General features: G+C 28.9%; 2 protein-coding genes across 2 annotated transcripts in view; one reads left to right on the top strand and one right to left on the bottom strand.

Annotated features, from left to right (window-relative positions):
- The window catches only part of LOC111028365 (tigger transposable element-derived protein 4-like), a 9,480-nt gene extending 8,672 nt beyond the window's left edge, over window positions 1-808 (bottom strand). The window contains exon 1 of the mRNA XM_022306986.1: window positions 346-808. Within this exon, the coding sequence (XP_022162678.1) occupies window positions 346-808 (463 nt within the window). The remainder of the gene's footprint in view (window positions 1-345) is intronic.
- A 14,100-nt stretch (window positions 809-14,908) lies between these two features.
- On the top strand, window positions 14,909-17,290 carry LOC111028350 (probable aconitate hydratase, mitochondrial). Its single transcript, XM_022306964.1, has 8 exons — window positions 14,909-15,082; window positions 15,149-15,278; window positions 15,600-15,757; window positions 15,822-16,080; window positions 16,250-16,455; window positions 16,538-16,635; window positions 16,698-17,046; window positions 17,156-17,290. Exons 1-8 carry the CDS (start codon window positions 14,909-14,911, stop codon window positions 17,288-17,290), a joined length of 1,509 nt encoding a protein of 502 aa, XP_022162656.1.
- The last annotated feature ends 582 nt before the right edge of the window (window positions 17,291-17,872 follow it).

Here is a 17,872-nt window from a genome sequence, read left to right as displayed (position 1 = left end):
GAAGGTTCATCTTGAATATTTTCAGTCGAAGTTCTAAAACCTGATTTTGTAAAACAGTTTATGATCGTTTCTTTTTTTTACGTTTCGCCATGCTTTATCGCATAGCCGTATAGCATCCAATATGTTTATTACAATTTGATTATTATCATTTATAGCCGATATAATTATTTTTATCATTTCTTTTCTGTAAAATTAAGATTTTTATTTTTTCGGAGACCATTTTTTTATCTAATTTCATTAACCACAAATTAAAAATTTCAGACGTCATCCAGGTTTTTTTGTTCGCATAATAATCTAATGGTAATGATTTTATTTGTTTAAAACATCGTGGTTTTTTCGACTTACCAATCAGCAGTGGTCTTAATTTTTCTGTGCCCGATATATTTGCCCCTAACAGAAGTGTTACTCTTTCTTTACTATGTTTTCCACCTGAACAAGATTGGCCTTTAAATATGAATGTTTTGTCAGGTAAACATTTGAAAAATAATCCTGTTTCATCTACATTAAAAATATCGTCTGGTGAATAATTTTCGATGAGTTTCGGTAAATTATTTATCCATACGGAACATTTTTGTAGATCTACAGCGCCATTATCACCACAAACTTGTTTAAATACAACGCTATTTCTGATTTTCCAATTTGTTAACCATCCACTGCTAGCTTTAAAATGTTCATGCCCTAACTTATGTCCAAACTCTTCAGCTTTTTCTCGTAGAATAAGTCCATTAATTGGAATTTTTCTGTCAAGACATTGTTGAAACCATTTTAATAAACATGATTCTATGTCAGAGTATTCTCCTAGTTTCATTTTTTTTCTAGTTGCCGAGTTTTCGTTAAAGTTTTTTAAAATTACATCTTTATTTTTTATTATTGTAGATAATGTTTTTTCCGGAATTCCAAAATCTTTGGCTATGTCTTGTTTTTTTTTTCGCCTTTTTCAATAATTTTAAGCAAATTCACTTTTTCTGCAAGTGATAATGTTGTTAATTTTCTTTTTTGAGCCATAATAACCACTGATTAACACTGTCACACTCACACGATAAACGATTAAACGAACAAACAGACGGCAGAACTAAAACTGATTGTATCAAAGTTATCAACAGTTAAATTACGGTCGGGTTTTACGAAAAATAATCGCCTTGATAAACTATTTTTAGTACTAAATTTGCATAAGAAAATTAGAGATATCAGGAACTTGTCAAATTAATTTTCGAGTTAACAAGATTATATAAACATTAAGTGTTATTGTTATTTGAAGGGGAATTTTATTTCTTCGAGATATCAAGAATTTCGAGTTATCGAGGTTCGAGTTACCGAGAGTCGACTGTATTATAAAAATGAAAACGTTTATAAATGTATTGAGTAGGTATTCTTAAATGATGACTGACCTTAACAGGAATCAATACCATCATTTCTGTCTTGGTCTAACACACATATGGCTTTAGACGTATTGCTTTCCAGTTGAACCGATTCATCTAATTAATTGCTAATCACCTATTCTAAAAACAGAAATTATTAATTCATCCAGAATACTTGAGGTCGACGTTCAAATAATGTTGATATTCTAACCATGAAATTCTTAAAAACGTTCCTTACTCCTGTGTCGCTCAAGTGTTCGACCAAGACAGAAAATCATGGTATTGATTGCCCCGAATGACCATTTTGACTATTTTTGACTGACATCGATTTCAATATAAATGTAGACTTTTTGTATTCAACAGCATTTTTAACATCCTTTACTTTGTTTGAGAGTACGTTAATTGAATTTAACAAAAAGTTTTATTATTGCAGTTACATATTTTCTTTTAAAAGTATGATATATGTAGGCATAATCATAAACATTGATTTGTATGCTGTAAAATTGTACATCTTAAAATACTCATAACTAGATTTAAAATAAATATTTTAAAAATTCTTTGGGATTCCCTGGAGAATAATCTTAGCTTTAATATGCAGAACTCAAGATAAACGTGATCTGTTAAATCGATTGTTTAAATAAAATTTTCTAATAATTTTGAAACATTGATATGCATCCTTGAACACACCCAATCACATCAATGCTAAAACCAAATTTCTTTCTAGCTATTTTAACAATCTTGTCGTGTACTTAATGACCAATAAGGTTTATAGATTAATATTTGATAGCGATTAAGCGACAATAATATTATAGCGGCTATCTGCAGTAGATAAGTCAGTCGACGATTATTGCGTGTGTCGATCGCAACTCCGTATAGGCATCACGGCCGCCTCGGATCTCGAATAATATACCTACTATAATTATGATTATACTAAATAAAAGTTATACAGTTTAAAGCGGTGTATATTGATTATTTCATTTTTTAATATACGCAACAAATCTAAAATATCTATAAGTAATGATTGATTGATGTCTATTATTCAAACACCCACAGTATATGAGTATAATAATAGTGCAAATAATGCTCCGTATGTAGTTTTTTCATTAATAAGTTACAAAATGTAAGTACTTCTGTTGCCTACGAGGGCATTGAACCTATCGTATGCAATAAGTTTGTAAGCAAATAAAAATAGTTCGTATAGTATAATTCTAATGTATTACAAGTATAATTAAATTTCAGATGATAGCCAAAAAGATCATGAAATATACAACTCACCAAGTGGTAAATATTAAAGAAAACGTCATTTTTTATTATCTCCTTTCGTGGCTGAATACATTGCTCTTAATAATATAAACCCTGAAATTAAATTTCATATTATGTATATTTTATACTTCTATTAAAAAAAGGCTTTGAAAATTAAAGCAATGAAACTAAAACATTTAAATGATTGCATTCGTAATTATTACAATATTTAATAGACATATTTAATGTTATATGCAAGATAATTTAATTAATTTGTAAACAACGTGTATTAGCCTGTTTATTATTCTAATTTATCGAATCTCATTATTTTTAGGATTCATGAGTTATGGTACGGATTTTTATTGTGTTTTGTTAATGAAGTTTTATTAGCCTTATTTGAACCTTGAATTATCAATAATAAGACATCACTAAACCTATAATAGGCTATGGAAAATAGCTTAAAAATGGTATATAAAAATTGTAGGGTCGCCGTTGGTACAAACATCGTAATCTAAATAACTGATCTCGTTATTCCTTGAATTTCTTTACCGACGCTTTTTTTCCAGGAACCAAACACAGAGTTGAAAATTGAAGAATTTTTTTCCCTAAAAAAGAAATAAAAATTTTAGATAAAAAATATCCCCAATATTGCAGCTCAACTGTAAAGTGGGTTATAACTTATAAGTGGGTCGCTGTGGTATGGTGATAAAATGTAATTCAAGAATATAATACCATCGAATACGACAAACGATTCCGAGAAGAGACGGTTCGTCACAATCGTCAGCCTGTCTATATTGTAATATTTTTAAAAGACAAAATTACTATAATATCGTCATTCTTAGTTCAAATATCTAATTTCACCCAAAATTACTTATGAGATACCTAGCTTTAAATTTGTAATCCCTAGCTATAAAAACTGAAAATATTACAAATTTAATCACAAAATAATTATCAAATATTCGACAGTTATTTTAACTTAGAAACAATATTATAACAGCTCAAACAATATTGTTTAAACTATTACATAGGTGCTATAAAATAAGATACAATACATCGTATTCATTCTTAAATTCGGACTAAATTTACCTTTATGGAAAAATGATGAATTATTTTGGGACTCGATTTTTTACGAAGGCCAGTTTGGTCTAAAATTAGTTTCGCATAAGAATCTAAGTTTTCTTTCCTTTTCTTTTAGTTGTTAACAAATCTATTGCAAACTATTAGACGTTCATACTTCTGTTCAGAAAATATTACCAAGATAAATTTGACTATAATACACACACACATTATTGTAATATCAATATGTGTGTCACACATAGGTATTATTAATTTGTCGTGTACTACTTATATTTATTTCCATGTTCAAACATAAATTTAATTATTCATTTATTTACTTTCCTTTCTATCACTTTGTGGCCTTTTGCGTACCGACATGTAGTATTCCGCGTACCACTAAAGGTACGCATACCATACTTTGAGAACCTCTGGTATAGAGGACCTATAAGTGTACAAGAAACGATTTCATTATTGTGTATTTAATAGTATTCATTTTTAAAGACAATACTGACTCAAATCGATCTCCGGACTGATTTTTGATGGATTATTTGATGGGTATCAAATATATTATAACCTATAAGTTTGACACAGTAAGGTGTTATAGTTTTGTATTTTCAATCGAAGTAAAATATAATAGGTAAATCAAATAATCATTTACGATTACTAAATTGATCATCAGATTACCATACTTCTTGGTCTGTAGTTTTATCTCAATTTTAATATAATCTAAGAATATGCTTACTAACTAACTATTATTTCCAACTTCTTATAGCGGAACCTGGTAAGTTATATGTCCATAGACCACAATTTTTCCATATTTTTAGTTTTATTTCGATTGACATCTACTAAAAAAAAATATTCATTTTTTTTTTATTTAGATTTATTAAGAGGAATAATAGGTGTGTATTTGTTGTATTTTTTTAGTATTCCAAAATTGTATAGGTCATGGGTACTATAGATAACTTTCCGTAATAGTTTACTCCGATTTTGGACATTGATGAGTTACTAAGTTAGCCCCAATAACTGAAAATATGATGAAATTTCGTAATTTATAAAAAAAAACTGAAAATCGGAACATTAGAGTATACGTGGTTTGTTAAGTCATTCTTTAAGTATAAGTTGTCATTTTCTAAAAGATTGAGTTCAAAATGAAATTTTTCTATTTTTAGAATATTTCAAGTAGAATAGGTCCTTTAGGCCAGCGTTTTTAACACTGTGTTCTGTGGAAACTTAAGAGTTTTTTTTCTAAGATTTTCAAGAAAAGAATTTACGAAATCTAACAAATGCTTAGTAGTGACTAGTGACAAATAATTGTACGTGTTGCAATGAAGTGAAACTTTTTAACAGAGTGTATGAAAATAAGGTTTTTTATGGTGAATTAACTTTAGGTTTGTAATGGGAAAATAAAAGAAGCTATAATAGGAACCCTGTATAGTAGTTTTATCAGAGGCAGACAAAGTCAAAGGCATCTATCACACTGAACTCCTCAATGTATTTCATACATATTGACTATTCTATTTTAATGCACTATTAATAACTACCTAGTATATATATCACTATTTTGTTTCAGTACATTTGAGTAAGTAAATATTTTTTCTATTGTCCAATCTTCTTCGATGACCAGATGACAAATCGATAATTAGTTACAACGATCATCGTGTTAGGTTAGGTAATTGGTTTAAGTTCTTATTTATTAGAAACATTTTCAAAACGAGAAAATTTATAACGTAAAAATTCTATAACGTAATTAAACTCAATAGGGATTCATAGTATAATACCGTTATGATATTGTTTTATAACAAAATATAGTAGTTTATCGTTTTCCAATGCTTTAATTAACTACAGCTGTTGTTTTTAATCAACATTGTATTTCATTAAAATGTGGTATGCGTTTACCAGTGACTAGTGAGCACTGAGCAAACATTGGTAAATCATTTACTATTGAATAGTTATTCAGTGCAATTACTCAAATTGACTTTTTCCAAAAACAAATGTATTATTATAACTTCTATAGTAGTACATAAAAAATCTAACAACTATTGACTAAACTAATATTTATAGCATATTATATTATTTGAACTGATTAACTTTAGACAAGTTACATAATAACTTATGTATATTTCTAAGAAATAAAGATTTTAATTATTCCAATTAACTATTAAAGGGCTCGGGGTCTAGTTTGACCTTCAGAACAATATAAAAAATGTTATCGTGTATTAAAAAATTCGTTATTTTATTCGTATTATTTTTCACAAGTACTGTTTTACGTGTCCATTATTCTTTTTGACATCGTCTTGCTTTTGGGCTGCTTCCAAAATACAATGTTTAAGCCCCAGGCATATAGATTAATCTAGATTGCTAACTGCGATACAGCACCTGTGAAATTGGTTGAAGCTACCGGACAACATTTTTATCGATGGTAATCATTGTTATCACTTATGTTCATGATATAACGTTAAATAATTTGTATTTACAAAAATTATCTATGTTTATTAATTATTATTAACCACGTTAACATGTTATCAACATTAAATAGGTGTGATAAGCTCCTTTTGTCCTCATTTTAAATGGCAGATCGTTGCTTCACGTATTATCACAGTTAGCAATCTAGATTTGCTCTATACATATCTGAGTTAGCCAAGAAAAATCTTAAATAGCTGATAACTTAATCTTGACTTGAGTTATTAAAATAAAAGTAATTTTTAGTCGCTATAAATTTCTAAAAATGTAACATTCATCATTTGTGACCACATATTTGTAAATTGTTGTGTTTGATCACATCAACTGTAACTTATGTATAAACTGTATTTTGAAAAACAAATCTTATAGTTCAACGAAAAATAATTAGTTTTCAGATAATAAAAATAATCTCCTTTTTTTCTAGAGATTGTTTGTACGTACATATCTTGTTGTTTAGCTAAATAAATAGATTAATTATATTATGTTTATGCAAATTTTAATTTGTATCAACAAAATGAATATGCATCGAACCGAAAGGTGCTAGATCTAACTTTTTTCTTAACTCCAGTTTTCATGTGTATAATATCTTAACGTACATAAACATACTTATACATACACACTCTCCGAAGAGGATAATTCGGACGACTTTTAATCCACCTGTATGGGAATAATTAATGATATGGGTATAGCAAGTTGTTGAGATCAAAAACTGTGATCAAGAAAATTAATTATTATTCTGTACACAAGCTATTTTTGCTCAATAGTAACCTATGCATATAGTGAGCAACTTTGGAAAGAAGTAAATAAAAAGACTTTGCTATCTGGGAGAGAAAAATCTTAAGAAATATATATTGAAAGTTATATAAAGTTGACCAAGGAATATATGAAAAAAGACATAATGAAGAGCTATAAGGCCTATATGAAAGACCCAACATAATCCATTTTCTGGAGGGGAAAAATGTGTAAAAAAAACGCGAACATGGAAGACCAAGAACAAAATTAAAGTTTTGTGGCAAAATATATGACACTGATATATAATTATTTTAATGCTATGTTAGACAACACTGAGTGATAACAGCTTTTTGTGGTTAGGTGATGCGAGAGAGCGATATGATTTACGATAGGCAATCATAGATCATTGGTGTATGTGGGTAAATGTATTTTTGGTAGACGAGATCCTGAAGTGACTGCTGACAAATCATTTTTATTTTTGAGTCTACAATAATGCAGTTACAACAATAATTTATAGCTATTTTATGCAGCCCGAACATATTATGTTTATTATTGTGTAGAAATCTCTAAAGTAAGATCCAATATAGCTTGATAATGTGATACAAAGGTTGTCATAATCTCCTGAGCAATTTTTATATATTTGAAATGGATCTTTTGATTTCAAGCATACGAAATGATTTATACTTGCATGATTGATGACTCAAATGCCCTTATTATGCTGTAATATCTTTTAGTGCACATTTGGATATCATCATTGTTTTTTTTTATCACTTTATTATCATGCTACTATGGTTATTGATTATTGATGATTAAATTTGAAATATATAAATTATGACAATACCGTATTAATATTAAAGTCTTATGGTTATTTTTTAGGTAGAGGTATGAAAGTTTCACTGAGTTTTTTATTTCATTGACATTTATAATTTATTTTTCTTTGGAAATTCCTGAGTAAATTTACGTAAGCAATATGTCCTTTCTCAAAGTTGTTTCTTATTCAATTGAAAATCATAGGAAGTGAATATTTAAAACCTAAATCTGATGAAGGCTATGAATTATGGGAAAGTGTGATGTTTAACGAATGTATATTGATTTAGGTAAGCTATATTGTGTGAAGCTATAATTTTAATTTTCTTTACTCGGTTTTTCATTTCAATTCCTATAACATTTCCAGTTTGGTTTGAAAAGTACAAACTTTATCCTGAATTATCCTGATCTCACCTATAAAAAATGTTTATTATGTCCTTCAAACATGTTTTGATTCTTTATAATTGTTGACGCTTTTGATTACAGTGGAAAGTCATAAAAATATTACGATCATTCAGTTTTTTTTTTAATTGTGGATTTATTGTAATTGTTATTGATTACAAAGTAACTAAAAGTTAGGGAAAAATATAATACTTCAAAGAGTTTATTAATAAACTTTGAGATTACTGTACAAATGAGATCAAATTTAGATTTGTTTTTATTTCTTTATATAACGATTAAATTTTGAAAATTGGTCTGCTACTGAACATTTTCTAAATTTATTAAGAAATTATCAATGAAATACCAATATTTGTTTCTTTATTCATAACGCATTATGAATAATTTATAATTATGCATATAAATTACTACCTACTGGGTATTTTCTTTCTAGCTCCATTTTATGACACAACAAGTATGTACTCGTAGGTGTTATATTTATTAATAATTTTATTTTATTCGTATTTACTATAGTATTAGATAAATCTATCATAGTTTCAATCCCCGTGTCGATATTATATCAAATATAGTTTTAGTGGTTTGATAAGATTATTTTTTTTAAGATATATTTAATATCTAATTGTAATGAAAAAAAAATGTTAACTACTATTTAGTATTTGCTAATGATACATTTTCAGTTTTGGTCTAAAATTAGAATCGCAAATAGAAAATGCATCTTTTTAATATTTCAATCATATGTTTCCATTGACTGAAATTGTACTATTTAACATTTTAAATGAACATTTTAAATTTATTCATTTATTTGGTATTTGAAAAAACAAATATATTTAAAATGATGTACACTACGTTTCCTAAAATAGATAAATGCAATAAATAAAATAATTTAAACAAGTAAAAAAACAAAGTGGACAAGATGTATATACTATTTTACAATAAGTCTATTTAATATAGTTGATATTACGTAAATTTTACATTTTTATAATTAATGTTTTAGATGGAAATCTAGAAAAAAGTACGTGTTAATGTATTTAATTTATTTTTTTTTAATGTATTTTTAATCATTTATATTTTTGTAAATTTCACGAAACAAAATTTCTTAAAATATGATTTTAAATGTTCTTATGGTCAGGGCTTGAAATCGAAACAAAAATTTTCGATTTTAATTTCAATTTTGTTTATCGATATTAATATTTTTCGATTTCGATTTAAAAATAATATATTGATTTTGTGATTTTATGATTTTTATATTGATGCAGAATATCGATTTAATTATATTATGATTTCGATTTTAAATATAATTTTCTTTTATTTCGATTTTAGTTTAATTTTAAAATTTAAATAACATTATTTCGATATCACTGATATTAGTGAATTATTTTCAATTTTTGAACTATGATTGTATATTATTTTTTATTACCTACTTTAACATTTCAAACAAGTTAAAGTAATTATCCCATTCTCAGAAAACAAAATATTAGACATTAGTCATTAGTTATTAGTAGTTATTACTATACACACTATTGTGCATGATATACAATATGTATAGTCAAAGTTATTACCCAATTTAACATTGAGTGTGCATATGAAAAATATTAATTATAAATAGACCTGATATGTCTGTATGCTTGTATACTTTTGATTTTTTTTTTAAATTTATTTAAAATTGATTTGATTATATTGTAATGATTTCGATTTTGATATAAAATATCGATTTTAACTTTTTTCAATTTTAATAGAAATTTTGAAAATCATTTACAAGCATTCACGATTTCGATATTAATTTTGATTTTTTAAAAAAATTTTAACGATTTTTATCGATATTTAAAATCGATTTCAAGCCCTGCTTATGGTTATCTATTTGATAGGTACCGCAACTAGAACTCTCGGGGCCCCGGACAAAATTAATTTGTACTGAGTTGATATTACTTATTTATTTTATAACATTTAGTATCTTCCACGAAACTTCTTTAAAAGCTAAAGTAGCCCATTTATGTGCATCAAATAATTTAAATGCAAGCTAATGATGTTATACTGGAGTAGCATTATTATATTATGTATAACTTCGGAGACACGATATGTATTAGAATTACTCAATTCAGTTTTGTTTGTTATCGAAGTATCGAAATACCAAAACGGTTCATACATTTTTTACGAAATTATTATTGATATTTGACTACTAAAAGTAGTATACGTATGTCGTACACCAACATAAGTTAGATAATCCCTGTATTCTTCGAATGAATATTGCAATGCACTTAGGATTTTTCACTCGGGTAACAGTTACTTAATTGTATAACATGTAGTGAATAGTTATATCAAAAACCATTATAAATGTTTGATTTTACAGAGATAGGAGGAGTATACATACAATATCTCGATACAAGTATGTACAATTCTTTTATCATAAAATTGATTATCATGGATCTGACTGGTGGACCTGATGTAATTATTTAGCGAAAGTTAGTTTGTCGTACGCTCTTTCGTTGCCTATTCTTTTTTAAAAATTTTTATACTGTTTTTTGAAATATTATTAACACAATTTTTCGCTTTACAACCGTTTTTCTCGATTGGTGGAGTTTGTTCCTTTATATCTCGAGAATAAGCGGTTTGTACTCAAATTCGGTTTGAATTTATCTAAGTCACGTTTACAAATCGACTGTCTCCGAATCAGTGTGGCTTCACTGAGTGTTTCTTTTTTATTGATTTCAATAAATATTCCTTAATATTATTGTAAATGTTGTTAACAGAAATGGAAATGTTTAATCATTCAAAAGCATAATATTGACATCTCAGTGATAATTTTGTAATTATTTGTGATAAGTATAATGGTCAGATCATTAATTTTTTTCGAATATATTACATTCAAACAGAATTTAAACTCATAGGTGAGTACAATACGTATATTATAATTAATGTGTAAACTAATGGTATAAATACACACGTCGATAAGATACAAGAATATCTGATTTAAGGTTGTATGACACAAAATATTCACAATACACATAATCAACAAATTTAATAAAAATTTTATTTTGCAGGTGGGAATCCACAGCCATTTGATTCTTTCTGTGATTTTCTTGGTTACAACTGCGTTGAACTTTTTGAAAATGGCTTTGATATTACTAAATTAAAGTATTAAATGTTTAGATACATTTCACTAGATCATAAAATATGTTTACTTGACTCTAATTATACTATTAACTTTTAACATTTTTGTATTTTAACATTTTTTTAACCTGTTATTAACCTACCATTTATGACTTATGTCATGTTACACACAAAGCGAAACGTTTACCTACAATTTTCTAGAGAATACTCTGTTGGCAGAACATTCATTTTTCGAAATTCACAGTCTCACTACGTTGTAAGCCTCGTCTCACAGTTGGCCGACGAGCGTTTAGAAGTGTTAAAAACGGAATACAATACCTATTGCATCACCCCCTAAAAGCAAAGATTTGAACGACCTAAAATAAATTGTTTGTAATTTCAAATTTGAAATTTCTAATAGACCGTTGAAATTGTTATGAATTATAAATAATATCATTCTGTACCTAAATATTCTAACAAATGATATACAAATTGTATATCTATACACATATTTTACAGGTCGACGACCAGTGGGTTTCCTTAGCGATATGTGTTTGATCAACGTGTGGATATAAATTGTTCAGAGAAATTAAACTCTACAATGTATCTATTATCAAGATGTATCTATGTATATAAAAATAAATTAATAAATCCCTATTTCCCTTAAACGAGGCATCACGCTTATCGTTTATCATTTAAAACATATCCACCTATCTTCTATCTATGATATAAAACAGTTAATTTATATTGTTTTCGTGCTCATTTTACAGTGGAGTCAATCCGAAGATTAATGAAATATTTTAGAGTGAGCTTTTTGATAAGTGTTAGTTCATTGCTTAAAATTTTAAACAAACAAGTCACCCGCGGGCCACCGTGCCATGCAATATGTATCAGTTGCGTGTAACATGGGGTCCAATTGTTGCTCATGCAACACCTTAATTATGAGTGGGTGGGTATTGATTGAAGAAAACTAGGACATTTTATAGGTCCGTATAACAGCAGTGATATGAGGGGTAGGTCACCTACAATTATTTGAGCTCAAATATTTTTTTTATGATACACATTTATGTGTAAAGATATACAATTTGCATGTTTATTTTAATTCACAACTAATTTTCCGCTCAATCGTCTTATTTTTTTTAGTGCAACTAGATATTTTATTAATTTTTTGATTGATATTGATTAATCGGGCAGATCAGGTTAGGTAATTTCAGTACATAGCCTACCAAAGAGGCTGTCGGCTGAGGTACACTTATAGCCGCTCATCGGCATGTACAAAATTAAAGTAATTAATACAATTAAAAATCAACGTATTATTCATGTAGAGTGTACACCTAGTGAGGTTCGCAATCCACCACAGATAGATGACCGATCTTATAATATACTGCTCACATTATGAAAAGTGAGTATCATATAAAGTTGGCATTTTAAAGGACAAAGAAGCGCAAATGATCAGCTAGAAAACATATAATAGATCTTCCAATCTTTGTTTCGACACAGCACTACGACTGTTAATTTGTCTACTGACGATCGTACTTATAGCAACGGCTGAGATCGCTGTAATTATGATGTAGGAATACTTGCATAAATTATAAAATACAAACTAACATAGCATATTTATTAATTTAAAAGTTGTATGGAAAACACCAATTAGGTCAATTATACCAATCGCATTATCGAAAAATAATAATACTTTTCTTTATCGATGTGTGATTAACATGTTTATTTAAATTATTATTGTAACAATAGAATCATTTTTTAATAAAAATATGTGTATTGTATATCGAATAACTAGAATCATTTGTAAATATTATTATTATTATTTTTTATTTTAATTCAGCTACTAATAAGTAATAATATTTTTCACTTTATAGCATTAAGTAAAATAAAATGTTTTTTACTTTAAGACACAACAATTTGTGTTAGTTTATGAATTTCATTTTGAGAAAGCAAAAACTACACTAGGTGAAAGCTAAGTAAACAAAAAAAATCAATTATTTATTTGTTTTAATACAGATATAGGTACTTAACGAATTATGTTTCAATTGAACTAATAAATTCTAAGATATATATATACATAAATACATAATATAGGAGATCGTCCCAATTCAATCATTAACGGCTAGACGAAATCGGTGGGTCTAGGTACTTGAAAATTTGTACAGAATTTTCTTAAGCTATGTAGGGCCGCGCTAGGAAAGGATTTTCAAAATTTGACCTCTAAGGGGGTAAAAGGGGTTTTTTAAATATAGCTTCTAGCTGACCCGACAAACGTTCTTAATTAAGAATATTAAATTCGAATTTTTATAATTAATAAAAAAATATTAGAAAAAAAGTGTTTATTATTCTACTGCTTTATGATGTACAACATTCTTAGTTCTTTTTCCTTGCACGTATATAAATAGTTTTGTTGGTATTCCGACACTCAATCTCTCAGTTTCAACTTTCACGTACACATCCACAACACATTGGTGGAAAAGACGTCGACATTTTAAGATATGATTGACGATTTTTTTCATATTTCCGAACCATCAGTTTGTATGAATAATAATTTATTGAATTAACATTTTTTTAGTTTCAGAACCTGTAACTGGATTTATCATTTTCATAAAAAATGATATCCATCTTCACCTTGCCAAAATAATATAGGATATTGTATATTATCGATGAATTTCGGACACAAGTTCCAGTTGACTGATTCGCCGAAATATAATATATCGATTTCCTAAATTTCCACCCAAGACAACAATAGCAACTTCGTCAATATTGTTGGCGCATTAAAACATCGCCTGTGTTGTTCTGCAGGCTTCTTATCAGGTTTGATGACAATTTTGGTGATTATCAGACGGCATGCGGTCCAAAGCAGTCGTGCATAATGCATCCAATTCGTTATGCTGATGAAATTACGTTTGGGGTTGTTCCACAATAATGGTATTTTTGCCGAATTGTTGTGTGCAAAACGCTGATTGGCGTACAATTTTTGTTTACTCCGAAGCAGCTCCTAATTTAGAATTCATGGTTAGCGACAACGACTTGAGGGATGTCAAGGACGGTTAGAGATTACTCAGGTCTAAGTATTATAAAACAATTTATAGCGCTATGCGCACGCACTTATAATGAACAAAAAATAAATAGAATGACATATACAATCAATAATAATAATTCATAATAATAAACTGAGGAACGTCCAAAAATACAAAATATATAATAATATTGCATGTGGCTCACAAATGCCCCGATAAGAGGGAACTTACAAATATATAATATATCCATACAGGACCTCCGTTACCACTGACTATACTATCAAAGGCAAGTGTGACATGATGATGACTGGTTGCATGAGAGTGCAGCTGAACTGGGTCCTCCAAGCTGGTAAAGCGACGGTAACTTGGACGACAGATTACGGTGAAATGCAAATATTATGTTGCTGTAGGAATCGTGAATATACGTCATCAATGGTTTGCGCGAGTTTGCAACAAGCTATTATTCCCGTGACGATGAAATCGACGGACCACGGGCACTTGAAACCACGCGATTTGTACAGTTTGACGTTGGAGACAAACGTGTGGTTCGAACTTGGGTCAAACTGACTCCAAGGCGATCACGCTGTACTATTGCGAATGACCCTAAAAACAGATAAACCAAACGAAATCCCCCGTCAAGGCACAACACTGGCTCTCGAAACGGTTGAGTACAAAAAAAAAATCACACATACTGTGTAGTCGTGTTGCGAGGAAGGACATATAGGAAATCATATTTACAAAGGCATGGGCACCATCTGTAATATGGGTGCAGAAATTGGAGCCACCACTAGTTTGTTCCCATTCAATCACCGAATGGCAGATTATTTAAAAGCTACCTCACGTGGTTATATTTCCGAAGAAGCTGCGAAGCACAGTAAATCATTGTTAACTCCTGACAAAGGCAGTAATTATGACCAGGTAATCCTTTTTCTTTGTGCTATTACAATGTTATGTTAATATTTTATTATATTGTGATCAATATAGTTAATTGAACTTGATTTAACATCGTTGGAACCTCATGTCAATGGACCCTTCACGCCTGATCTCGCTCATCCCATTTCAAAACTTGGAGAAAATGCCAAAAAAAACGATTGGCCGGTTGAAATTAAAGTTGGTGAGTCACTTATGAGGAATCTTGTATTACATTTTCCAACCTTTGATATTTAAATTAATTTTTTTTTGCAAATGACCTATTCTTCGAGTAGGAAATGAACGAACACCTCATATAATATAAATTCTTACATTTATATGATGATGGCATTAAAACAGTTTTAAACTCATGGATGAACACTCCAGCTTTCTTAGCTAGTTATATTTTATTACCCATAAAAATATAATGGATATTACCGTGGATCTAAAACCATTTTATCATCATATAAAAATACTAAAATAATATAGTTTTTTTATTATATTAAGTTATTGTATTAAATTTCAGGTCTGATTGGAAGTTGTACAAACTCAAGTTATGAAGATATGGCGAGGTGTGCTACAATTGCAAAAGAAGCAATAGCTCATGGACGTAAATCAAAAATTCCATTTAACGTCACTCCTGGATCTGAACAAATCAGAGCAACAATTGAAAGAGATGGAATAGTATAAAATAATAAAATATTAAATTAGACTTATTGGTAGATATTTTAATTATAATATTGTTCAGGCGCAAACACTGAGAGATTTTGGTGGTACTGTATTAGCTAATGCATGTGGTCCATGTATTGGTCAATGGGACCGTAAAGATGTAAAAAAGGGTGAAAAGAATACCATTGTGAGCTCGTACAATAGAAACTTTACTGGGCGAAACGATGCTAATCCAGCGACTCATGCTTTTGTCACGTCTCCAGAGATGGTAACTGCCTTAGCCATTGAAGCTCGTTTAGACTTTGATCCAACAACCGAAACAATCAAGGGTGCTGATGGTTAGTTAAATTGTACATATTGGCTATTGTCACGATAGCAGCTATACTGTTTCTATAATTTATAATTGTATCGTTGCAATTGTCCAAGGTGTTTCGTTCGTGAAAAGAGTTTCCATTAACTCGTGTTATATTCATATATTTATAGACATAATATCAACTATTTTTAAAGGTAAAGAATTTAAATTGAGCAATCCATTTGGCGACGAACTTCCTCAAAAGGGATTTGATGCTGGTCAAGATACATACCAAGCTCCGCCTGCTGATGGATCATCTGTAAGTGTGGATATAAATCCAAAATCCAATCGTCTTCAACTATTGGAACCTTTCGAAGCTTGGGACGGCAATGATTTTGAAGGCCTTGTTATACTTATTAAAGTATGTTTCACTTAAATAACATGCATGTTATGATTTTATTATTTTTAATTAAGTTTACTTATTTTTTATAACTTTTCAATAGGTAAAAGGAAAATGTACAACTGATCACATTTCTGCTGCTGGTCCATGGTTGAAATATCGTGGGCATTTGGATAATATTTCAAATAACATGTTTTTAACGTAAGTTGTTATAGTTGTTATCATTAAAAAATAAAATAAAATTGTTATTTTCATTATTCCAGTGCAACTAATTCAGAAAATAATGAAATGAATAAGGTAAAAAACCAGGAAACAGGAGAATGGGATGCAGTACCGAACACGGCTAGAGCGTACAAGGCCAATTGTTTACCGTGGGTTGTGTTTGGTGATGAAAACTATGGCGAGGGAAGTAGCAGAGATCATGCCGCTTTAGAACCACGACATTTGGGAGGACGTGCATTTATTGTCAAATCTTTTGCCAGGATACATGAAACAAATTTGAAAAAGCAAGGATTATTAGCCTTGACCTTTGCTGACGCTAAGGATTATGATAAAGTTCAACCAAGTGATAGAGTTTCTATAGTCGAACTTGACCAGTTCGCTCCTGGCAAGGTAAAATAATAATTGCTAGTTTATAATTTTTGCCTACTTCACCTTAGTTTATAAATTTTATAAACGTTATAAGTTGGGAATATCCAATTAATACGATTTATTATTTCAGCCTTTAAAATGCATATTATGTCACACTGATGGAAGTAGTGACGAAATATTACTAAATCATACATTCAACGAACAACAAATTGAATGGTTTAAGGCCGGTAGTTCATTGAACAGAATGAAGCAATTGGCTAATTAATCTGATTGATTACAAATCAATTAGTAAAATCACGCAGTTGACGTAAGTAATTTATACCGATTCAAGTTTAATTAATAATTTAAATAATTTACTTAGTCAATATTCCGGCGTTGAGCATTATGCGATTATCGGTATAGAAATAATTGATAATTTTTATAGATATATTGTTGTTTTTTTTTTTAGAAACGTTTAATTTTTTAAGCGATCGATTAGTATTACGAGTTAATAAAACAGAAATATTTTATATTTTATTAGGGTAGTATACATTTGCAAGTTCACAACGTGTAGTCATTTCAGCAAACAAAAATTACACATGTTTTCAGGCTATGCTTCGCTCAATATGAATTTTTTTTAAAACATTTATTATGATTTAACTTTTTTAAAAGCCACACGGTTAGTTTTTTTTATATTAATAAATATAATTCATATGCCAAAACTAAAATATTTTTCTAAGTATATTGATTTTCGATATAGAAAAATCGAAATTTGGACGAGTAGCTTATGAGTTATACGCATTTAAAATATATATTATAATAGCTTATATTAGTAGGTAGCTTTTATTACGCATTTAAAATATTATAA

Source organism: Myzus persicae, unplaced genomic scaffold (genome assembly GCF_001856785.1).
Source record: "Myzus persicae strain clone G006 unplaced genomic scaffold, MPER_G0061.0, whole genome shotgun sequence".
Classification (NCBI taxonomy): domain Eukaryota; kingdom Metazoa; phylum Arthropoda; class Insecta; order Hemiptera; family Aphididae; genus Myzus; species Myzus persicae.
Note: the sequence above shows the minus strand (reverse complement) of the source record. Positions and strands in the feature narration are given on the sequence as shown.

What these genes read in the sequence shown, in the direction of transcription:
- LOC111028350 (XM_022306964.1), top strand. Translation starts at nt 14,909, where the DNA reads ATGGGCACCATCTGTAATATGGGTGCAGAAATTGGAGCCACCACTAGT. An exon ending in AAGGCAGTAATTATGACCAG is followed by an intron (nt 15,083 to 15,148) that starts GTAATCCTTTTT and finishes TGATCAATATAG; the next exon opens with TTAATTGAACTTGATTTAAC. An exon ending in TCAAATAACATGTTTTTAAC is followed by an intron (nt 16,636 to 16,697) that starts GTAAGTTGTTAT and finishes TCATTATTCCAG; the next exon opens with TGCAACTAATTCAGAAAATA.